Raw genomic sequence first — 24,033 nt, 5'->3', positions numbered from 1 at the left:
TTCGCAATCTGTCTGTTCTATTAAAAAAAAAAACAACACCCTTTTTTCTTTTAAATCTTAGTCACTAAAACTAATTCGCTTAAGGAATACTTTTTACAAGTTTTGCGCTTGCACTAGAAATACGTTTGTAGAAAAAATAGGCTCATTATCGTACACACACATCAATTGATATATAGATATATATATATATATATAGGCATTCGTATAAACTAAATGGAAATTGCAACAACAACGAATCCCAGGCTGCGTTATACTTGAAACTAGTTTTTAACAATTACAACAAATCAATCGCATACGCACACAAAAGGCTTTGGCTTTGAACAATTGCTTAATGCTGCTGCTGCTGCTGCTGCTGCTGCTTGGCCTGGCCAATTGGATTAATTACAATTATTATAATTACAATAATTAATTCAATAAGCATTCGTTTAAACAAAAGAATTTTAACTTGAGCGCCGCCTACATCGAACCGAGCGAACGCCTATGTACAGGAGGTGAATGCGGCGTCAGTTCTAGCTGATTGTGCTGCAACTGGAGACGGTCACGTTGAGCGGATTGTTGGCGCTGCTCACGGCAATGGATGACCTAAAAGTGAAATGACAACAGAAATAAAACAAAAAAAAATTGATGATATCGTGCAAAACGAGCGCCGAACATTGCTTGGCTTGCACTTACCGATTATGGCGCATGTGACTCTTGACTAGATCGCTGTTGACCAGCGCTGCCATCAGGCTCAGCTCACCGGCCATGACAGTGGCGCAGACAATTTGTGCCAGTTTCTTGGCATTGTCACCCGGCTGCGTGGCATGTGCGCCACGCACGCCCAGCATGTCAAGGCAAGCACCCTGGCCGGGCAGACCAGTGCCGCCGCCCACGGTGCCCACCTCCAGCGAGGGCATGGTGCAGGTCATATACAAATCCTCATCGTTTTCAGGCCAGCACTCCATGGCCGTGGAGCAATTACTGGATGTGACATTCTGAGCGGGATCCTGGCCGGTAGCCAGAAATACAGCGGTCACCATATTAGCTGCATGTGCATTGTTGCCACCGATGCTGCCGGCCATGGCACTGCCGGACATGTTCTTCAGCTTGTTGCATTCGACCAGCGTTTTGGCGTCCGTTTTCAGCACCGAACGCAGTGTGGCTGCCGGTATGGTACACTCGGCGACAACTCGTTTGCCACGGCCCTTGATCCAGTTGATGGCTGCGGGCTTTTTGTCGCAACAGAAGTTGCCGCTCAGCGAAATGATTTGCATGTCGGGAAATTGACGCTTGATGCAGCGCAGGGCCATCTCTGCGCCCTTGGACACCATGTTCATGCCCATGGCATCGCCCGTGAGCGCCACGAAGCGTATATACAGCTGCGGACCATCCATGGCAATGTGGCATTCCTTCAAGCGACCAAATCTCGACGTCGAGTCAAACTCGGTTTTCACAAGCTTGTAGTTCTCCTCGCTTTCGATCCACTTTTTGGCCTCGGAGGCGCGAGCGACGCTGGGAAAACGTACACAAGGTGCACGCGTCATGCCCACATCTTCCACGACGGAGCGTACGCCACGCACAGACAGCGCCTTGCAGCCGCGATTCGTGGAGGCCACCAAAGCACCCTCAGTGGTTGCCATGGGCACATAGTAGCTCTCGCCATCCAGCAACAGTGGGCCCGCATAGCCCACGGGTATGGGCACATAGCCTAGGACATTCTCGCAGCAGGCGTTCATCACTTTGCGATAGTCGAAATGCTCATAGGGCAGCACTTCCAGACGTGACATCGGCATCTTGGCACGTGCGGCTATTATCTGGCGCCGAATGCGTATGCCACGCTCTGCATCCTCCAGCACGGACTCAATCTTGTAGAGCGGGCAATGCGCCCCGCCAGCATTGACAATGGCAATGATTTCCTCGTCGGTCAACAGGCTGGCGCCGTTAATGCCGTCGGCCTCGTCGATGGCATTCAGCACCTTCAGGCATTCCTGCAGTGGCCGTGGCGGGCGTGCTGGCGGTGCCAGACGCTGACGCACGGTCACCAGCTCCGTCTGTGTGGCTGCATTTTTCGAGTTATGCTCCTCGATGCTGAACAGCGGCGTGCGAGGTGCTGCGAGCTGCATGTAAGTTGGGAGCTGCTTTGGCTGCTCTTCCTCCAGAGGCGTGGTCTGCGACGCCTTCGCAGTGGTTGGCTGCCGCAGCTGATTCTGCAGCGGATCGCGATTGTCGAAGCAGATGAACTTAACTACCAGGGCAATCAGGACAATAGAGATGACTATGTGATCCGCGCTCATCGTCAGCCATCTGCAAAAATTTGAGTAGAGGTCAGCCAAGAGCTTTGACGCTATTTCCATGCGGACTACATACTTGATTATGATGTCGGTTATTTCGCCCGACTCCGTGCGATTGTTGTTCACATTTAGATTTAGCGTGGGCGAGAGCGTCTTGTCGACCGCATCGTAATCGCTGCTGGTGAAGACGACTCGACTGTAGATATGCACAATCATCAGGCCGGTGGTCATGATCAGCTTGACGCGCTGCAGCACTGGATTGGCCTTCTGCTCCTCCTCGGTCAGCGATTTGAGCAACAGCGAGCCCTTGGCGCGTTCCCGCACCATGGACATGTCTACGCCATTGCGCGACAGATCGAATATGAGCGAAAGGCAGGCGGGATAGAAGGTCATAAAGACCACATAGTTGACCAGCACCGAGAGCACTGCAAACATGCAGAGCACCTCGAGACGCTGCACGCCCGACAGCGTGCCCACGCCCACCAGCAAAGCCTCGACAATGGTGTCCAGCGATATGGTCGGACCCAGCAGCTCCAAGCCACGTGCTATGTTCTGTGTAACCTCCGCCTGGCTGTGGCCCGAAAGCGCCAGCTGTGCCAGCCGCCCCGAGTTGGACAGATCAATGACCAGCAGCAGAAAGAAAAGTGCATCCCTACAAGCAATTGGAATAGGGTTAATAAATTAGTTACATTCAAGTGGGGTTTACTCACTTTAGATCCGATATATCGCTGCCGAGAAACTTAATTATGGCTGTGGTGAATATGAAGCTGGAGAAGACCGTAAATAGCCCGGCGATGCCTGCAAACAGAAAAAGCAAACAGTCAGGAGAGCGGCGCACTTGAAGCTGAGCACGAGCTGGAGCTGGGTTCGCCAAGTCCAATTAGCAACAGAGGTCGTTTCATTTAGAGACCGCGTGAGAAATGCCATTTGGACGAACCGACCGACAGCCCGACAGCCCGCCCGCCCGAAAGAGGCAGCTAAAATGTTGGCCAAACACCTCCAAATAGTTTTGGCCGAGCGCAAACAAAGAGCATATTCTTCAGCTAGAAGCTAATCGCTTGTGTCAACACACGCGTCGCATAATCTCACAGGGATGACGCAATCTCCGGCCTAGACACACGCACTTACCTAGCACATATTTGGAGCCGAGCCTGTGCAGGCTGCAGAACTGATAGTAACAGTAGAGCACCGCGGTGCAGCGCACAATGGTCATCAGAATCACATCGGCGGCATTGTACTCGGCCTCGAGGCCATCGCAGGATTGACTCCAGCCGTGGCAGGGCCGGTGGCGGCTCGATGTTGCGCTGGCAATGATCGGGGGTGGCGCGCCGCCTGCTCCAGACGACGCTCCGGCACTGTTTGCAGCAGCAGCAGCAGCTGCTGAAGCTGCTGTGGCACTGGCGCTGCTAAGACCATTGGATCCGTCCAGGCTGGTGTTCTTGTCGATGGTCAGCATGCAGGCTGTGATGGTGAGCAGGGCGACAATCACCTCCCAGGGATGCGAGGCACAGAACTCGCCGTGGGCGCGAAATAAACGTCCAATCATCTTTACGGCCGCTTGGTTCAGTAAGCTCGTCCAGTGCTCCTCTGTGCTTGACTTGCCCAGCACCACGCTGCTCAATGGCCCAAACTCTCCGGCAGGCAGCTGGCACTATTGAGCAACTGCGTCCACGCGCTGCAAAGAGAAGACAAGACGCAGCGACAGTTAGTTGGATTGGGCCAAGGCAAAGTGGACGCAGGCCAATCAACTTGCCTGCGCCACATAAGCGTTGCGCTTTGAGTCGCCTCTCAGCCAGACATCAAGCGAGAGCAACAAATTATAACAAAACAAAACTAAAACAACAACATTTCATCGATTGCTGTTGACACGTTTCGTCTCTTTTTCTCCCGCCCCAATGCGATAACAACGACCCCAAAGCCGATTGGCCCCAGCGAATAATGTTGCAAAACGAACACAAAAAAAAAAAAACACATAATAAATAGGTCGCACAACCATAAGATATCCTGCACAGGCTGTGCACGGCGGCAGGAGTTTGGATTTTTGGCAAACCTTTTGTCGGACAAGCGTCGGAGTATAAAAATGTTTAAAAGGCTGCCAGCACTTTAAAGTTGTCATGTTGTTAACAGGAATGTTATAACGCCTTAACAGACCACTGTTAAATGCTTGTCCTTGAGCAAGTGGGCAACAATATTGCAATCTTTGTGATTCGAAGGTAATATCAAAACTTATATAAAGACACAATAGGCAAATATGACGTGCTCTAACTAAACAGATTAATGTTAGAGTTGGTATGAGCCTGACAGTAAGCGAATTTTCCCAGCTTCTGCTTTCTATATGTCGCGCTGTTAACGACATATGTTAACATAAGTGTTATGGACAATAAGCAGGACGACTTATAAAGTTGATATGTTCGTCATTGCATATAGTATTTAAATGTTTTTAAATTTTAGCAAAAAGTGACATTTTCAATCAGATTTTACTATACTTTGTTAGTAACTCACTATCTAATAGACGCTTAAAAGAATTACCCATTTTTTATAACAGTCACGTTAAGTTATATTTATATCAATTTAGCATAACTCAACTTTAGATACTAACAGACGTTTAAGAGAATTACCTACTTTTATTAACATTCATGTTAAGTAACATAATGATCAGTTTAACATGGCTAAACACTAGCTACTGCGAGTTAATTGAGATATATGTTGCCACGCCCTTCGTACGCCCTTTATGGCTTAGGAGCAGGGTATAACTCGTTTGCTCTGTTTATTGTATTAAGCGGATTTGATCGCGTCCTTGAACAGGCGTTGTGCGTAAGCTTTGCCTTATACGCCTTTTCCTTTGCGTCTACCTTTCGCCCACCGACTGCCCACTGATTGATGGCGTCAGCCAGGGCGGCGCCCACATCCGCATGCCTACGCCTGAGGCTGGGCGGCAGCTGGCCGGCTTAATTAAGCCACTAAGGCGATTTGCTCGCCACTTGGCACTTGGCACTTGGCACAAATCTCGGTAAACGATCGCGCGCAACGTGCCCGGCATAGACAAGCATCCTGGGCAGGCGCCATAAATATTGAAAGTCTGTCTGCGTCTGCGTCTGAGTTATGCGAGACGAGATTCTGCTCCAAGTGCCGTTGCTTATCGTATGCCGGGCATAAAAAATGTTTTGTACTTTCCATAAAATACGGCGCCCGAGGAGCAAGCCATGTTTCTGGCTTGTGTAATCCGAAGCCTGTGACCATAAAGCATTGCTGCAGCCGGCTCGATCCGCTGTTTATATATAACTGTGCAGATGCATTTGTAATAAATATATAGACATGGCAGCATGTGGGCGTTATTGCAGGGGGGAGGGGGGGGGGGGGGGTGAATGGGGGGTCTAAAGCTGGGGCGATCGTAAAAAGTGCTGGGCATAAACAATGAGCTCATGCGGTTCTTTTTTTTTTTTTTGAGTAATTTTTTTTACTATGCGGCTAAAATGAAAATCAATGTAATTGTCGGCTGCTATTTTCAGCTACTTGAATGGATTTCAGTTTTATGGCTAAAGTCAGGCAAACAAACAGAAACAGAAACAGAAACAGCCTCAAAGGCCAGGGATGAAAGTGTAGATCAAGATCAAGACAACACAAAGGTGAACCGCTCCGAGATCAGAAGGAACTGATCGCAAAATAAAACATATTTAATTACATTAAAGCATGAATTACCACTGAAAAGACAGCCGTATATAAATCGTATTAAAGGAAAAAGGAAACCGTTAAATATTGCGATTTATCTACAGATAAATTGACTTATTGCTTAAATCACTTGGGCAGAGGATTATAGACAAAAGGTTTCCGGGTGCCAATTACAATTGTCGGGCTTAAATATTTTAATGGATAACCTTGGTGCTGCTTATAAGTTAAGTGCATGTCTTCAAACCGAATCAAGCATGGCTCGCACCCGGATTCACCTGTTCCTTTATTTGACCTTTTTAAACGAATCAGTTCCCAAAGGAACGCTTAATCCTAACTCGAGCCACATCAAATATTTCTTAAGATTTTGGATAAGCGCCTTAACTGGTTCAGGAAATAAAAATAAATAAACTTTTTGGGGCAGATACAAAGTTATGTAAAGATGAGCTTTGAACAGGCGAGATATTGTCAGGAATAAATCCAATAAGGATAAATCTAGTTAGAAGATAACTCTATCAGCTAATGCATTGGAGTTAAGCAATACTCTGATGTAATTCATTCATTGAACCAAAAATCAGGTAATACAAATAACATAACCTTGTAGAAATATCTGAGTACTTATTAGAAGCCAGTTAACAATGCTGTATTGTTATGTATTTCTTAATTGTTTCAAGAACTAAAGGCTCTAGAAACAAAAATTCAAATGAAATTAATTGGTTTTAAAATTAGAAAACGTTTCTCACTCCGGCAAATAATTGTGTAGAGAACTTGGGATTCTCAAGTACGGCTTTATTTGCAAAGCAATTTTTGTGAATTATGAATGCAATTAAATTAACCTTTTTTTTTTAATTAATTGAAGAATGATAAATGGTTAACATACTATCTAAGCCTTTTAGTCTCTTGCACTTAACATTAATAATGGGCATTACGAAAGACCCATTTTTCGTATGTTTGAATTATATTGGACATGCCCTTCACTGACAAATCTTTGGGGTTTTTTTTTCTTTCGGCTAATCAACATTTTCAGTAGAATTCGCAATGCTTTAACAAATAGGCTGGGCATTCGTTATGAAAACAGCACGTACGCCAAACAGATCAAATATTTACATACGGTCAAAATGATTGGAATCTTTCGTTTTGTATTCAAAGCCATCGACTCGCTGTCGATATTCAGCCAACCGAGCTGATGTCAAACTTAACAACTGAATAATATATATTTTATGTCATATATCTATATTTATTTTGTCTTATGCCAAGCTCTTAATGGGCGTGTTTTTATCTTCCAATAACGTGTATATTAATTATATTTTATTTTATTTGCAAGTCCGTTAAATATTTCTTAACAGGAGGATGGGAACACAAATCAAAATTAACTGGAGGATAAGAGTTTAATTTATTCATGACCCTAAAACCTCGACTTAAGTCATCATTCTTGTTTTATTTTTTCGATAAGTCCGTTCAATATTCAATTCAGTGAAAACGAGTAGCAGCTTTTACTTAACATGAGGTTAGGGACACAATTCAAAATTAACTGGAGGATAAGAGCTTAACCTTGTCATGACCCTATGAACTCGACTAAAGTCTTTGTTCTTGTTTCCTTTTTTTAATAAGTCCGTTAAATATTCAATTCAGTGAAAACGAGTAGCAGCTTTTACTTAACATGAGGCTAGGGACACAATTCAAAATTAACTGGAGGATAAGAGCTTAACCTTATCATGACCCTATGAACTCGACTAAAGTCTTTATTCTTTCTTTTTACAATAGCCAGTCAATGAGAGGAACTATAAAATTAAATTGTCCAATTTCAACTTCCTGCCTTGAAACTCATTTTAGATAATTGAGCTGATGAGAATGATGATGATGCTGATCACGATGATGATGATGATGATGATGCTGATAAAATACAAAATTTGCAATAGTGGAACCGACAAGCAAATGAAAACAAAAATTATAAATTATTGTTTGGTATAGTTTATGTTGTTGTTGCTGCCTATAAAGTGCATGAAGTTGGTGTTAAGTGTTAAGTGTAAAGTGCCTGGCATTACGAATGATCATTGCAAAATGCCTATTCAAAAATATTTCCCATTTTCAAAGAAATGTTTATTTTTGGTATGGCAAATGAGAAAACGAAAAGAAGCAACAGCTATAACCATAACAATAACAATAGTTCGCCGAAGGCGCCGCTGGGCTGCTGCAAAACAAAGTACAGCTAAATAGATAAACTTATTCAATGGCGAAATGTTAAATTTAGCGATGCTCCCAATGGGAGGGAGCTGGATGGAGAATCAAAAACAGTGTTGTGAGCCGTGCTGACGTTCTCCTGTGCGTGTGTGTGTGTGTTAGTGTGCGTGTGCTTTGCATTGTTTTGCATGCTTTTTCGTTTACATTTGAAAAGCACTCGCCAAACGGATGTTGCGCTCGACCTCAACCTTACGAAAGCAGCCCGCGGCAGGCGAGTGCGAGGGGAAGAGAGAGGGAGAGCAAGAGAGAGATTAGTAGGCTGTTGGCCAGAGGGTGCGCGCAATAGAATTTAGCCAAAAAAAAGAGAAACTCGCCAAACAAAAGAAAAAAAAAATACTTAACAGAAACAAAGCGCCCAAAAAAGAACAGTTCCACGGACCAGAGTCCAATTGGAGGACCATTGTTTTACTTTTTGCTTGGGCATGTTTATGTGTACACGAATGTGTATGTACAGTATGTCAATAAAGTGTTTTGACTAACGAAAAAAAACTAATTTTTTGGGTTTAGTTGAAAATAAATGTACCTAAAAGTGAGAATTTTTTTTCAATTCTAATTTATTTCGATTCTATATTTTTCCTAGAACTTAATGGCAAAAAGAATTGTTAAATAACATTACCCAAACATTTTATAAAATTAAAAAACTAAAAACATTCAAATTTTATGCTGTCAATAAAGTGTTTTTACACGAAACTTTATTACTAAATAACAATGTTAAAAAAACAGGAATATTTTTTTTTAATACTTTGTGTGGCTGCCATTAGCGTCACATACAGCCTGCAATCGCCGTTTCATTGAAACAATAAGGTTTTGTATGTATGTTTCTGGAATCTTCTGCCATTCTTCCAGTACAGCAGCTTTTAAATCAGTTTTTGATTTTGGACTCCGCTTTGCGACTTTTTTTTTCAAATATGACCACACATTTTCTATTGGATTCATATCTGGACTTTGTGGTGGAGTGTCTAACACCTTTCCACAGTTGTACAACAGCCAAACTCTTACCATATGAGCTTTATGCTTCGGGTCATTGTCCTGGTAAAATTTAAAAATTGGCTTATTGTCCTCATAGAATCCAAATTTCTGTGCACTACTGACGAGATGTGTCTGTAAAATGCTCAGATATTGTCTAGCATCCATGGTATTCTCAATGAAGGTCAAATCTCCTACACCCTTGCTCGAAATACACCCCCACACCATCACTGATAGTTTTCCGAATTTAACGGTTGGAATAATATTGCGGTTTTCCAACGCTGTTAGTGGCTTTCTCCAGACTCTGGATGGCCCATCGTTGTAGAATAGCATCATCTTGCTTTCGTCACAGAATATGACGTTACTCCAAAAATCGTTCGAACTATTTACATGGACTTGAGCGAACGATAGCCGCTTCAAAATATTCGCCGCCGATAGTAGAGGTTTTTTCCTGGCAACTCGTGATGTGTAGTCATTGGAATTCAGTAATTTTCGGACAGTTTCATGTGACACATCAACACCACTTTCTTCCTTGAACTCCTGAGCAATATCCCTAAGCGAAATTTGTGGATTTTTCTCAATTTTTCTCAGAATTTTTCGCTTATCTCTGTCAGAAATTTTGCAGGGTCGACCACATACTGGCTTTGCCTCTAGCCTATCTTCCTTATTGGCTCTGTTTAATATGTTGTATATCGTTGCTTTTGATAAATTAAACATATCAGCCAGTTCCGAGACTTGACGTCCCATCTGATGGTTATAATACACCAGCTGAGCGACTTCAAAAGTTGTTCTTTTTCCTGGCATTTTATTTTTCATAAAATTAAAGCAAAACGTTATAAATTGCAATAGAAAATGACAAGAAAAGTCGAAGACACAAGAGAAGCCAAAACGCATGGGCCCAAATCTAACGGGATCACCCAAAAGAGAACGGCAAAACAATTTACCGTAGCTGTAAAAACACTTTATTGACAGCATAAAATGTGAATGTTTTTAGTTTTTTAATTTTATAAAATGTTTGGGTAATGTTATTTAACAATTCTTTTTGCCATTAAGTTCTAGGAGAAATATAGAATCGAAATAAATTATAATTGAAAAAAAATTCTCACTTTTAGGTACATTTATTTTCAACTAAACCCAAAAAATTAGTTTTTTTTTGTTAGTAAAAACACTTTATTGACATACTGTATGTATATGGCCGCAATTTGGTTGCTCAAAATTCTGAGAAAATTACAGCCTTTTGTAGGCTTTCCCTGCGTCCAATTAAAATGCAACAAGTGCTTCTCGAATTAATCGTAAATTGCGTTTGTCAAGCTACCAGGAAAGCATCCGATGACTCATCTGGGAACGTGCCACTAGATGGCATTTATTGGCTTTCGCAAAAATTTTCCATTCTTTTGTTTTTTTGGTCAAAAATGATTATTGTCAATTAACATTAGTCTGTTAATTGCGTTCGAACGCATTCAAATATGGCTCATCAGTTGGCAAAGTTAATGAAAAGCACGCAAAATATTTGTGCCCAAATAAAAAGTATTTCCCCGGAAATTTCCCTAATGGGAAATGTGGTTTAGTTTGCATTTCGCAAATTATTTTTAGCCGACACTTTTCCAGAAAATTCAACATCAAAATCAAAATCAAATTCAGTGCAAAGGTCAAACGAAATTTGTAGCAATTAACGCCTCAAATGATTTGTTTTGATTTTGCCTTTGTTTTGATTCGATTTCACAATTTGTTTGGCATTAGTTTCGATCATGTTGACTTTACTGGAATTCTCCAAACGTTTGAGTTATGGCTGCTAATTATAGTTATACAGGTTTCTGGTCAAATTTTTAATTTTGTTTATTGCCAAGAAATTTCGAATCATGCGCCAAATACAAGCAAAACCGAAAAATCAACAATCAAAAAATTGCATAGAGGAAATTAGTTTCCCATGCCGAAAATCATGTGCTTAAGTGTTTTATACACATATTGTTTAAATTTCATTAAAAAGCTCGATCTAAGCAGAGTGGGCGTGGCAGTTATGTGCGCGCATAATTCAAGGAAGCGGGCTCCAAATATTTCGTGTCTGAGCATTTTAAACACTTGCCAAAGACTGGGAAGCACTTAAAAATGTTAATTTTTATTGACAAGTGCTTTAATAAAAAACCGACTGTTAACTGCTTGAACAATATTTTGTAGAAAAACAATAAACATTTTTATCTTGAATTGATTCAAAATAATAAAATAATCTCCTCTAGATCCAATCTCAGTCAAGACGTCGCATTCAGAAATTAACCAAAAATCTATTCACCTTTAATGATAATCAATTTAGAATACTTTTTACATATACATATAAATTCATTGTTAATGCCATAAATTTCTCGAAAAAGCAGAGACAATTAAAACATAAAGTTGATCAGCAGGACATACTTACAATCTTGAGAAAGCATTACAGGAATCATATATAATTTTATTAAGCCTGGCACAAAACTTGCTTTTCGATTGATCTCTCGAAATGTACAAATAAAAGTTTTATTGGCTTATATCTAAAAATGCCGAATAATTTAGGTTTAACGCAGCGCTCTGACAATTTATAGCTGATGTCGAAGATATTTCAAAATGATTTCTGAAAATCTTTTCAGATAGAAGACAGAGATTCTTGTCGTTGATGCTAAAGTTCAAATCGGCCACGACGACATCAAGACATTAGTCATGCAGATGTTTTTTGTTTAATTTATTTGTTGCTAGCTGATAAGGCAGCAATTTTTATTGCCATCGGCCAATGGGAAAATTCATATACACACACACACACACACACATATATATAAATAACATCAGTTATTTTTGATGGACTTTAGCGCCACGAGGGATAAATAAAAAATGAATTGACAAACATTTTGGGTGTGTTGCAATATCAAATTGTTTGTGAATAGATAGATAGCCATATATAAAGATCGATATACCCATATAAATAAATGCATTGCGATAGCGGTAAATGCGATTGCGATAGGAAAGTTGTTCTATTTTCATGTACGTTTGCTCCACTTTTGTTCAGATAAATTGGAAAATTGATGTTAGCTCGTATTGTTAGATAGTTAACAATGTCAATGCCACCAAAATGTTAATTAGAGAGCATGTTTTCATGATAAGTCCAATACAACAAATCGACCGTATAAACTGGAACTTGTCGAGCATTATTGAAACTCTTCTTTTTAGCTTTCCCCCACTAAGTTAGCCACTTGGCCAGTTAAAATATCTATCTAATTAATGGCACTCGACTCGGTCGACTACAGCTGAAAAATAATATCAAATAAAATGTCTCGACAACTGGCTCAGTTTGGGACGCTTTAAACGTGATTGAAAAGAAGATTAATGCAGACATTTAACAAGTCAAATAATAATAATTGTCGAAACAAACTGTTTTTGTATACCCTGTAGCGCTTGCATGGGCAAAGAGGTTGTTATAGACTGCGTGTGGAATTGGTTTAATGTGTTGTCCATTGAGTAAACTGAACAAAGAGGCTTGAAAACTAGCTCAAATCACAGAAAAGTTCTTGAGCTATTTGGTATAGTATGTAGCTATAGTATATATATTATATATTGGATAGGTATTATTAATGGTTGGCAATTTTAGACTATATTTATTGGGGGTTTCTAATTTTTGCAACCTGCGGATGGTTTGGCTATACTTAAGATAAGATAAAGCTTAGAACACAGTTCGCAAATAGCAAAGCATTTAATAGATAGTTTTTGTGATGTGCTCTCGTTTTTGTGTCGTAATTCTATCTTACAGGCTAAACGCTTTCTTATCACCCAATTGGCACTCTTTCTTTTATGTAGAAGTCTTGCAAAATGTAGCTCTGAACAGAGAAGAGTGCTAGAAACATTGGAAAGAATTGAGTAGAAAATACAATATCTTTTGTAAAATTTGAAGAGAGAGAGAGAAGTGATAATATAAGAAGTAATATATCTACTGTCAAAAACTATTAACTCACTTGCTTTTTATGCTCAAGTGGACAGATGGAAATGTGAGCAGCGTAGCTAAAAGTCGAGTCGACTCGTTTAGAGCAACAAAAAAAAGGTATTTTTTTTTTGGGTGTATTTTTATCTTCTTTTGCGACGAGTATCTGTGTAATTTACAAGTTTCAGAAAAAAGTAAAAGTTGTCGCCGGCAGCGGCCAAATAAATAAATTCAATAAAAACAGTTTTACTTTCTACCAAAAATGCGAATAACGCTAATTTGTATGCAATCAAAGCGGCATGCCAGGAAAAACTTTTGAAACTGAAAGCCTCCTCGACCGAGACAGAGACCAAGGCCCAAACACACACACACACACACACACACGCACACGTGTTTAACTGAACATGTATGCAAATTGTGCACATTGTTAAAACTTTGTGGATGGTTCATCTCACATCAAAAGATTTGTGCGTCGCCACAAGGCTTACGTTTCCAATTAAAAGGCATCAAGTTAAGCCCTTAGCTCAATGTTGGCCAAAACAGAACAAAGCGCAGCGCATAAAAAAATCATGTTAATGGTTTCCAGTTTGGGCGTAGACCGAAATATCTTTATTATCAACACAACATCATTATCATCAACATCTTGATGATCATCATTTTGGCTGTCATCTTTATGATTCAAGCTGGGCCCAACGAGCGCTTTGTGACATTGACCCAAATGCGTTGACCATTTATTGATTTGGCTTTATTTGCCCAGATTCAGATCGCCGAAGAGCTAACAAAAACGCCTCAAGATGCGCTGCCATTAACGAATATCGAAAACCGGAACTCGATCGCAATGAAATAGAAAGTTTTTTGTTTTTGGTTTTTTTTTTGTTACCCTTGCCAAACGCAACCAGGCCAAAACGATGTGTGAAACAGTTTTAAATCGAGTCTGACAAAAGAGACAGAAATCGATGTGGAATTAAAAGAAATTAAGAAATTGTCAAAAATTCAATTCAAGCTCGGAAAATGGCTATAGACTGCAAGAGGCAAAATTTTTTATAGCAAAATTTAGCTTGTTTCTGATTTGCAACGAGCGAAAAAAAAACGAAATAAAATATGAAATTTCGTCTGGTATTTTCTGCCAGTCTGATATAATAAATAAATTCGTATAATTAAATCATAAATTCCATATGTGAAAAAAAAGACCAAAATGTTTTAATTGTATTTATTACGCAAATTTTTGCTCAAAATAAGTGCCGCAGATTTGCAACACTTTTGATCGCGTAAATATCAGAAAAACGTAAACATTTATTTTCTTTTAATTGCGCGTGATGGAAAGCAATTTTTCCAGAAAAACAATAACAATTGCTACGTGTTGGTATTTTGTTGCCTGCAATCATATGAAAGTAACCTGTTTAATGTCTATATACTATAATTTTGTATGGATTTAAGCTAGATGCAGTTTACGAAGAAAGTCCAAAAAATCCATACTCTTTATGGATCAATATCTGTCAAGGATAAAGAAACTTGCTTAATATCCTCAAAAAGGTTAAGTGGAGCTCAAATAAGATAAGTTTATCAAGAACTAACAAATATTTATTATATATAATTGATGTAAGTATATATGATCCATAATTGATCTATATAGTAATTCGATTCCAAAGCAAATCTTTCAGTAGTCTACTTTTGATGGATTTAAGCTAGATGAAGTCGTATATATCCTATTTGAATGCACTTTACAAAATGTTTAGAATATCTTCTTTATCTCAGTTATCTGACATAGATCTATAAGACTTGATATATAATATGTATAAATTCGTTTGCGCAGCTCAAATTATTAATCAGACGAAACGACTTTTTTCGGGTAGAGTATTGAAAGTTGTCCAAATAGTTCGATTCCCCCATCGTGTGGATAAAATGTTGGTTTTTGGCGCGTGAATCGAACTCGTTAATGAAATGTTGTAAAATAGTTGCATACAAATCGAACATGCGAATTCATCATGCACAATGGCTTCCGACTATGCGTCTATATAGTCTGAACAGGTCTGCTGCTAATTGGCCGGCAACGCCGCTTAATTGGCCATTAACACGGCCGGGACAGATACATGCAAGTGTTTTAAAGTCTTTGTTAACAATTTAAGCAATCTGAGGCTATTATTAACTAAGCCATAATTAAAATGCGCTCTGCCAAGGTTTATGCGGCACGCGTGGCCAACCGAGCCGAGCCACGCCTTGGGGACTCGAACCAGCTTGCGATCCGTTGCGTTGCGTTGCGTTGCGATGCGCTCAGCTTTACCTTCTGGCGCCGTTTTGCAATCACGCCAAGTAAAGCCAAAGCTGCCTTCATGCTCGGTTAGCTCGGTTTGGTTTCGGCTTGCTAACAATTTAAACATCCTTCTAATCGCACATGGTTACCCATCCAATCATCAGCTAACTACCTACACACACACACACGGTCATGCATAAACTCATCATCATTGCCCTATCATCGTAATCATCATTATTATGATTAACATTATCATCATTGGCATCGCTGACTCGTAAAGTTGTCGAGTTGTCTGCTCTGCTGTCAGCCTCAGTTTCGTAAATTTTAATTTTAATTCTGCCTACAAAAAAAAAAAAAAAACATACACTTGACAACTGGCGCTTTGCTGAGATACCCTGTAATAATATCAGTTCAGGTGGGTCGTATACGTTATACTCCAAATTTTAATGAAAAAAAAAAAACAATTTGTTTTCATTGAATTTATTATTTAAGAGAATAAGTAACATATTTAAAAAAGACATTTTTCATTCGTCTTTAAAAATTATATAAAAATACGTAGAAAATTAAAAAAAAAACTTCTTAAAATAAAAATTTTATATTTTTGTAATGCATTGCATATGCTGATTAAAATTTTTATAAAATTTCAATTTCTACAAGTCAAAATAGATTCACATAAAGTAATATATTTACTGCTAAATTTAATACTTGATTTCCAGAGTGAGACAAAAAGGTTTTTTATTGATTCAAGAGGAATCCTGAGATTTTATAGATTTAAGTATGCCTCATTTTCGCATAGTTTTGCAGCATCAACAAAATAGGTATTTGCCTTTATAGTAATAAAGTCCAATGACATCAAAAACTGATTAACATAGTTTTGTTCTTTAAATATATTTTTACGCAGCTCGTATCATAAAATATTGTATTAATAATTTCAATATGCATTTGAGCGAAGCATGCAATAATTTGTATTTACTAATTGTTAACATTTGTCGAAATTAATCGATGCACGCTAAAATGTACAAATTGATTAATTTTCAACAAATTGTTTACAATTGCGGAACGTAAAATATGTGTACCAAGAACAAGCAAACCAGACGACCTTTCCGCGTGCCTTTGCAGGGTATTTAAAGGGAGGCATCGACAACGCCATCGAGTCTCTGTTGTTTGCCGGATGCAATTTCAAATTTCAATCACATTCATATTACACGGCTGCATGGCTGCGTCTGGATTACGGCCCGAGCAGAGCTCAGCTACGCCCGGCTACATCCGGAACCCCTCTCGCACTCCGGCTGAACACAAATTGATTGCTGTGTGTGCAGCATGTGTGGGCGGATTGAAGGCCGGCTAGGATTAGGTTATGACAGAGAACACACTTAAAGTGTTAACCAACAGACGAGAAACGATTTCAAAATCAAGTGCAAGAGTTTTCCCAAAGCCATAAACAATCGATCCATGCTAGAGATATATTCATGTGATTCATAGTTCTTGCGAATTTGAGAGAACTACGAATCTTTCCCAGAATCGCGAAATCTTTTCAATAAATTGACAGCGACTCTTTGAAATCTTTAAGATACATCTGTACAGCCCAAACGTATCACGAGTTGGCACGTGTTCAGATATTATACTAAGTCATTTGTTGCGGGCTATAAAAAACTCACAATTTTTTTCGGGCATAGATACTTTGTAGCATTACCCCACATAGATACTTGAATATCTTTAACAGATTTATCTGTGCAATATCTAATAGCATCTAATTTGTTTTTTTTTTTTTATTTTTGTATAACATATGTGCATATATATATATTTTTTGTTTACTGCTTTCTATATTACATTACCTCTAATATTTTAACCTAATGCATCAATCGTTAAATACTTTTGTGTACAAAAAGATACCTTTGTATATATCGAAATTGATTCGCCTGTATAATAACCATTGGCAGCTAATCGTGTATGTACTTTATACTTCTATGTAGATATATTTCTATCTTGCCTTTTTTATTTATCTCTGAGATACTTTTGTATCTTTTACACATTAATGTGAATGTTTTTTTACAGTTCCTTATTTCTAATCCATTGAGTAACAAAACCTTTTTCTTATTACTCAATGCTTTTATGCCAACGGTAATCTATCAATGCATAGATACTTTTGTATCTTTTAGACTTTGATCTGTACAACATTCGTTGGCAGCCGAATGCATGCCGGAAAATCTTGGTGTCATTAGGAAATAAATTTAATCAAAGCAAAGAGAACTAAATGGATTGCTAAATATATTTGTTATTTATTGACTTTTTAATTTTGCCATGCGCCTGGTAACTTATTGGCATTATTATGACAAGGCCTAACAACAATTGTTTGACTTTGAAATTTGATTATAAAGCCCGTGTGAGGGTCAACCAAATGCGAGTCTATGCACAGACATAACTACATATATGTATATATATATATATGCCATAATACTCGCCATCCAGACCAACATCGGCGGAAGAAGCCACCAGCCGCCGCCGTAGCCGCATCTACAACAAATTCCACATCGAGTGTAGTTCAAACACGATGCGTTTGTGCAATATTTGCTGGACCTTTTGGGAAAAGGCCGCCCGTTGAGAGCTGGGCAAACAAATACACATACACATACACATACATAGATAAACAAACAATCTGAACATGCATAAAACAAGACACGATAGAATTATGCATAGAACTTTACAAGAGAGCAGCACACAATTATATAAAGAGACAAGCGTCGGTGGCAGCCTTTCCCATCTTCCATCTTGCGGCTATTTCAATATTTGTGCCGCTCATTGCGTTAACTTGGCAGGTTCAACAACGACACTGATTCATAACTATATTTTATGCTGGCGAAAATCATAAGGGCAATTGAAAGGGCAAATTGAAAGCGAGAGTGTAAGACGGAAATCGGTTCATCGAGAAAACAAAGCAAAGGCAACTTGCGGACTTCTTTATCTCAAAAAAGTTTCTTTAATCCTTGATATTTGTAATATCTCTGGGAGTTGAATGCTTTCATTTAAAAAAAATATGGAAAACAATATTAATTCGAAAAAGTATTGGAATTTCAAGCTTTCAAATTAACTGTTTTACTGTTTTAACTGTGGTACTTTTTTATTTGAATATTATAATTTTATTAAAATATTATAATTAAAAAAAAGTGAAAATTTCATTTAATATTTTTCCACTTTAATTTTAATACGTGGAATAATGGAATTAAATATGAAATTTATGAACTTAAATATGCTCATATTTGAAAGAAATTTTAATATGGCACTATTTAAGTTTAAAAATAAAAACATCTCACTTATTTTAATAATAGAATATATTTTTGTGTAACACAGAAAGAAAGAGAGAGAGAGAAACACATTTACGATATTAAATTAAAAACATTCGCTATTAAATCAAGAATTATATTACCAAAAGAAATAACAAATTTGATGGCACCTATTTAATATGCGCACGCCTTGAACAACACACACATTAAATATGTATGCATGTATTTACATTTTCCGCAGCTTTGCCCCACTGTGCCCCACTGTGCACGCTGACGTCGCTGCCGAATGGTGTTTGGCCAATGCAAATAACAACACGAGCCGCTGCGACGTCGCGACGCTGGCAATAAAAACATAAGCCAAACGCATGTGACATAGACAACTTGGCAGCCACTAGACAAGGGGCGGGATGGTTACAGGGAGGCACTGATTGCTGCTCAGTGGTGCGTGCTGGCCCAGTCTAGCGGATGGCCCAGGGGCTGCGAGGAAGTAAAAGCCACTTGAGCTGCAAACTTGATTATGCCATATGCCAATACAGAAATCAAAACGCGCTCGTTTTCAGTTGCATTTAGTTGCTGCTTGCTGTTGTTGTTGTTGTTGTTGTTGCTTTTGGGCGCGGAATGTTGCGTTGTCGTCCGTGTGGCAGAGGTACATAGCTTTTGGCCAGGTTAGCCAAACCATTAACAGTCATCAGCATGCATGGCGGTCAACGGCAATTCCGAGTGCCAATTGCATGGCATAAAAAATGGCTGACAACGACAACAACAACGATTGCCACTTGATGAACCCTGAACATGAAAACCGTCAAAACGCTCAAACATTCGAAGCAACTGGTTTTCCAATGCAATCGACCTCTTTTTTTTTTTTTTTGGGTAGCTGGAGCAAAAGCCGCCAAGAGGCGCGCGCTTATCTGGCCGCAAGCTGGCTTTAATCAGAGATTTGCATAAGCTGCAGAGGCGTCGTTGTCTTTAATATGTTTATGGCTAAAACGTGTTTAGGCCAGGCGCACTCTTCTTCATATTTGCATTACAAAGGCAATTTAAGTGCGCGGTTTGCCTGTCAAGCGCTTCATTGCCATTGAACTGATTTGATCGAACATCAATTTAATTGCAATATTTTTTATGGCCACCCAACCATTTGGCCGATGCATACATGCATATATTTATGCGTCTGCACAGTAAACAAAATCTGGGCTTGAATTCAAATTGAATTAAAAGTGTAAAATTCAATTTATGAAGTGCAAACAAATCTTATGTGCATTCCAATCAATTTTTGGAGCCCAATGAAAATAAATAAAAGTGTTTATCAATTTTTGGTATTTGTATAAAGTAGTATATATTCTTTTTGTTCTGACTGTTTCTATAGGTACGTCAACCTCGAGACCGACAACAGCTAAAATCTTGTAATCTATTCATTTCAATTTATCGATAAAAGAAACTGTATCTATCGATAAGAATCGATATCAACCCGATATGTTTTCGAACTTGCGTTTATATAGACGAAATAATTTATTTGCTGGAATTTACAAAAATTTTAATGTAGTGAAAATCTTATAGGGATCGGACAATAAGCGCCATAGGTTTAATAACAAATGCCAAAATAATGTATAGCCAACTTTTTGTCACTGTGTATTTTGCCTAGGCCTGCTCGCTGTCTGCGTTTTTATGGCCCAGGCACAGCCCAGAGGCTGGCCTTCGCCTTGGTCTCAGCTAGCTGCTCGACTAGGAAGCTGCATTGTGTTTGAGATTTGTTGTGTCTTCGAAATCGATTCAATTAGCACATATACACACATAGTTTGACTCAGCTGGCAGCTATTCGCAGCGGCTATATTATGAAATTGGAGTTCGGTTTGAAATTCGCGCGCACACGTTTTGAATGCGCGGTTCGCTAATCGCGCAATCAACTGGCGGGCATAGCGCGCATATCAAACACGGCAACATGACAAATGGATACAACTAAGCGCACGCACACACACACACACACACACACACACACACTCAGCTGCGTGCGCTCCATGGTTTTGGCAGGTGGTTGAGGAGAAAGTTTCCAACATTGAAACAACTTTTTTTTTGTTGTTGTTGTTGTTGTTGTATGTGTTGCCATTGTTGTTGTTGCTCAAGCCCCGAAAAAATCAAAAGCTAAACACTCACAAAAAAATAAAAAATAAAATGCCAAGCCATATAAAAGAAAAGAAAAAAACTCAGCTGAAGAAGCAACAACAAGAAATAAGTTTAGCGGGGGGAAGCGGCGCAACCGATTATGAAATCGCTGTCGATGGAATTCGAATCAATGTAAATACATACACACACACACACATGCATACGCATGCATGCATGTATGCGTGTAGTTATGAGGCGTGCAGCCTGACTTTGGCCAAGTCTCCGCGGCTGAGAAACTCTTTGGCAATATGGCGAGCAGCAAGCATCGAAATGAGGCCTGGGCCTGGCACAGACAACTCTTCAGCAATGCGGCAACTTGGACTGGATTGGCTTGTAATTGAATCACACTTGCACACAGACTCACAGACAGACACACACATACACACACACAGAGACAGATGTGTATGCACTTAGGTATATACAGTTGGTTGGCCACATAACGCACCCAAAGAGTAGGAAGCGACAACGCACTTGACAGAGTTGTTGCTGTTGCTGTTACAGTTGCATTCGCTGTTGTTGTTGTTGCTGCCGTTGCCGTTCCAGTTGATGCCACCAACAATTGCCGCTCTATGGAATTTTTCACTTTTGCTTTTAATAGCCAGTGTAACATAAGAAGAAGAAGAAGAAAAAACGCGAGCAGTCAACAGTCAAAAGACAACAGACAACGGATAACAAAATGCAAATTGCATGTTGGGCATGTTTTGTCATTTCTTATACCCTTTAGTTAGTGCAAGTGGCTTATATAATTCATAAATTGGTTATGACAAGTTTTCATAAAGCAGATGCTGGTAATTGCTCTAAGCAGCTGCAATTTAACACTTAGTATGCCTATTTAAAATAGATTGTTGATAATTTCAAAAAAACAGCATACGACTTTAACATATTGCAACTGTTAAAATAATAACAGTAAAAATTTGGTGTAATTTAATGTGCCATGAAATTGACATGTTAACACAAAATAACCTGTTATGAACAATACAATAAGATTTTTTTTCAATTACTTTGTTTTATGTTATATTTAGAAATTGTAACTCTCACCTAATATTTTCGGAATGTATTTTGTTGGTAATGAAAAAAGTACTTTCACAGTAAATTCAACTCTTTATTATTCGTATTGTTAATTCCCATGACTTGGAATTTTTGACAAATGATAGTTGGAACTTTAGTTCCGTAGGTGGAACAGAAGAAAAACCAATAAGAATTTTAAATTTGCATTTCTGTTAATTACATGATTTTAAAAATATTTAAATAACATAGTCCATCTTAACATATAAACATTAAATTGCACATCATAATGTAGTTCACTTAATTTCAGTGCAGGGTATTTTCAAGTGGATCTCTGAGTGAAAGCAAAACTCTTACTTGTAAAAATGTGTTTTTTGTTGTTGTTGTTCATTTTTTGAATTTTTAAAATTGCCGCTCTTCACATAACTGTAAACTGAATGTGATGCAGGCAGGCAGTCAGGCAGTCAGATCCGTCTGTCCGTGCGTCTGTTTACGCCAGATTTCGCTTGTTTCGTTGGGCACACGCAACGCCGACCAGGCCGGGACGGGTCAGGCCGAGGAAGTCGGCTGCTGACATTGATTTTGAAAAACGGAGGCGACTTTCGAGCAGCATCGACAGTTGCAGGAAATGGGAAAAGTTAACAGCGCAACAGGATACGAGCAGCGTACGCGGCGCCATTCCGAAACAAAATTTTTGTTTTAATGGCACACAATAGAAATGGGCCCTCGAGTGTTTCAAGTGTGCCCAGGGGAAATGCACTTACACTGGCCAAAAGGGACAGTTGGGCGCAACATGCGTTGCACATGTGGCGTCCGCTTACAGAAGTGCCAGCCCGCCGATAAGAGGGAAAGAGAGAGAAAGAGTGACCCCAACCCAATTGGATGGAATTGAATTGGACCCAAGTGTGGCCAGTTGCATAATTTTCGGGCTAGCCAAAGCAGGGAAATGCCAATGATTAGGCAATTGATAAGGTTCCACCATAGCACGATCTATAACTAAACATAAATAGAACTAACCTCGCTTTTGCTATTTTCGATATATATATATATATGTATATATATATATATATATATTGTTGCTGTGACGAGTCGCCGACGCTTTGGCGTGTTGTATCTGATGGGTGTCACGCACTAAAGAAATGCAAATGAAGCCGTTTGCTTCACTTTCAGATGAGGCGATGGCAACACACACACACACACACACTTGGTTACTTATTCCTTTTTTAATTTTTTGTAGTGTATTTAGTGGAGCACGTCTATTTAGTATTTAAAGCACAAAGGCTGTTGTATGATGCGTATTAGTTTTGTTTATTTGGCCACTTTGCAAACAAATCCACATAATGGTTCGTGTGTGTGCAATTTATTTAATAAATTATTTAACATTTATATAACAATCACACAATCATTAACATGCCAATATTGCCAGTGCGAACGATTTCGTTTTCTATTTTGTTTAAACAATCAGGGTGTTACTTTTTTTTTTTTTTGTAGATACGGGCTCTTTGTTGTTGTTGCTGCACGCACGATAGTTAATTGTTGTAAGATTTGCACGCTATTGCTCTAGCTGCGTGTGAAGAACTTGCGGTTCGGCTGCGTTTAAACAATCTGACGTGTTGTATCCTTTTTCGTTCACGTTTATAAACTTTTGGCAAGCCCAAGCGACTATCTTTTTCCCGTGTACCACGACTTTCACGCTCAGCTGTTCTCGTTGAACTGAACTCCCCACGACGTCGTCAACAGCTGTTCACTGTTAACAGCCAGCATAACAGTGGCATTTCATTAACATTTGGTGTTAATAATTGCGCTCATTAAAAATGTGCAGTTTGCGCCAATGGGGGATCTATAATTTTTTTTTAATTAGTTAAGTGCAAGTTATATAAAGATCAGCTGCGCGCATTTGATTTAATGAGTTAAAAGTTGAGCTTGATCAGCCGCTGACATATGGCAGTTTATTTTTATAACAAAGTAAGGTTAAGCGTTGCCACTGCTGTGAACAACAGCCGCTTTATTAGCGTTGCCACTTAAATGGTTCTTGTCTTTGCTAATTGTCAGCCAATTTCTAGCAGTAAACGCTGTTCGATACATCGTTCCTAGTTTGGAAACATTAATAAAGTAAGAAACGACATTTCAGATCTAGTTTGCATGTTAAATTTCAAAATAACATAATTTCTAAATCAATATTAAATTAAAGCAATTTTCGATGTCAATCCGATATTTGACGCTGGCAAAAATATCACGTTTTAAAGTGATCGATACTGG

At 39.2% G+C, this 24,033-nt stretch overlaps 1 protein-coding gene across 3 annotated transcripts; it reads right to left on the bottom strand.

Moving 5' to 3' along the window:
- Window positions 1-23: 23 nt before the first annotated feature.
- Hmgcr (HMG coenzyme A reductase) lies at window positions 24-23,492 on the bottom strand. Of its 3 annotated transcripts, none has more exons than XM_015171352.3 (6): window positions 22,792-23,492; window positions 3,399-3,945; window positions 2,981-3,068; window positions 2,347-2,922; window positions 673-2,283; window positions 24-582 (listed from the first exon to the last, which is right to left on the bottom strand). In XM_015171352.3, the coding sequence occupies exons 2-6, from the start codon at window positions 3,814-3,816 to the stop codon at window positions 510-512; spliced, it is 2,766 nt and encodes a 921-aa protein (XP_015026838.1). In that variant the 5' UTR covers window positions 3,817-3,945; window positions 22,792-23,492; the 3' UTR covers window positions 24-509. The 3 variants fall into 3 exon arrangements, with proteins under 3 accessions (XP_015026838.1, XP_070063673.1, XP_070063672.1); XM_070207572.1 differs by lacking the exon at window positions 22,792-23,492 and adding an exon at window positions 4,264-4,282; XM_070207571.1 differs by lacking the exon at window positions 22,792-23,492 and adding an exon at window positions 4,024-4,148.
- Window positions 23,493-24,033: the final 541 nt, after the last annotated feature.

This window comes from Drosophila virilis, chromosome 2 (genome assembly GCF_030788295.1).
Source record: "Drosophila virilis strain 15010-1051.87 chromosome 2, Dvir_AGI_RSII-ME, whole genome shotgun sequence".
NCBI classification, from domain to species: Eukaryota; Metazoa; Arthropoda; class Insecta; order Diptera; family Drosophilidae; genus Drosophila; species Drosophila virilis.
The sequence above is the reverse complement of the archived record's forward strand: the minus strand, read 5'-3'. Positions and strand labels throughout refer to the sequence as shown.

Bases quoted from the DNA above. Each gene is read 5' to 3' on its own strand.
- Hmgcr (XM_015171352.3), bottom strand. From the start codon at position 3,816: ATGATTGGACGTTTATTTCGCGCCCACGGCGAGTTCTGTGCCTCGCAT. The intron at 3,069-3,398 runs GTAAGTGCGTGT...TTCTGTTTGCAG, and splicing joins CGGCTCCAAATATGTGCTAG to GCATCGCCGGGCTATTTACG. The intron at 2,923-2,980 runs GTGAGTAAACCC...AATTGCTTGTAG, and splicing joins AGCGATATATCGGATCTAAA to GGATGCACTTTTCTTTCTGC.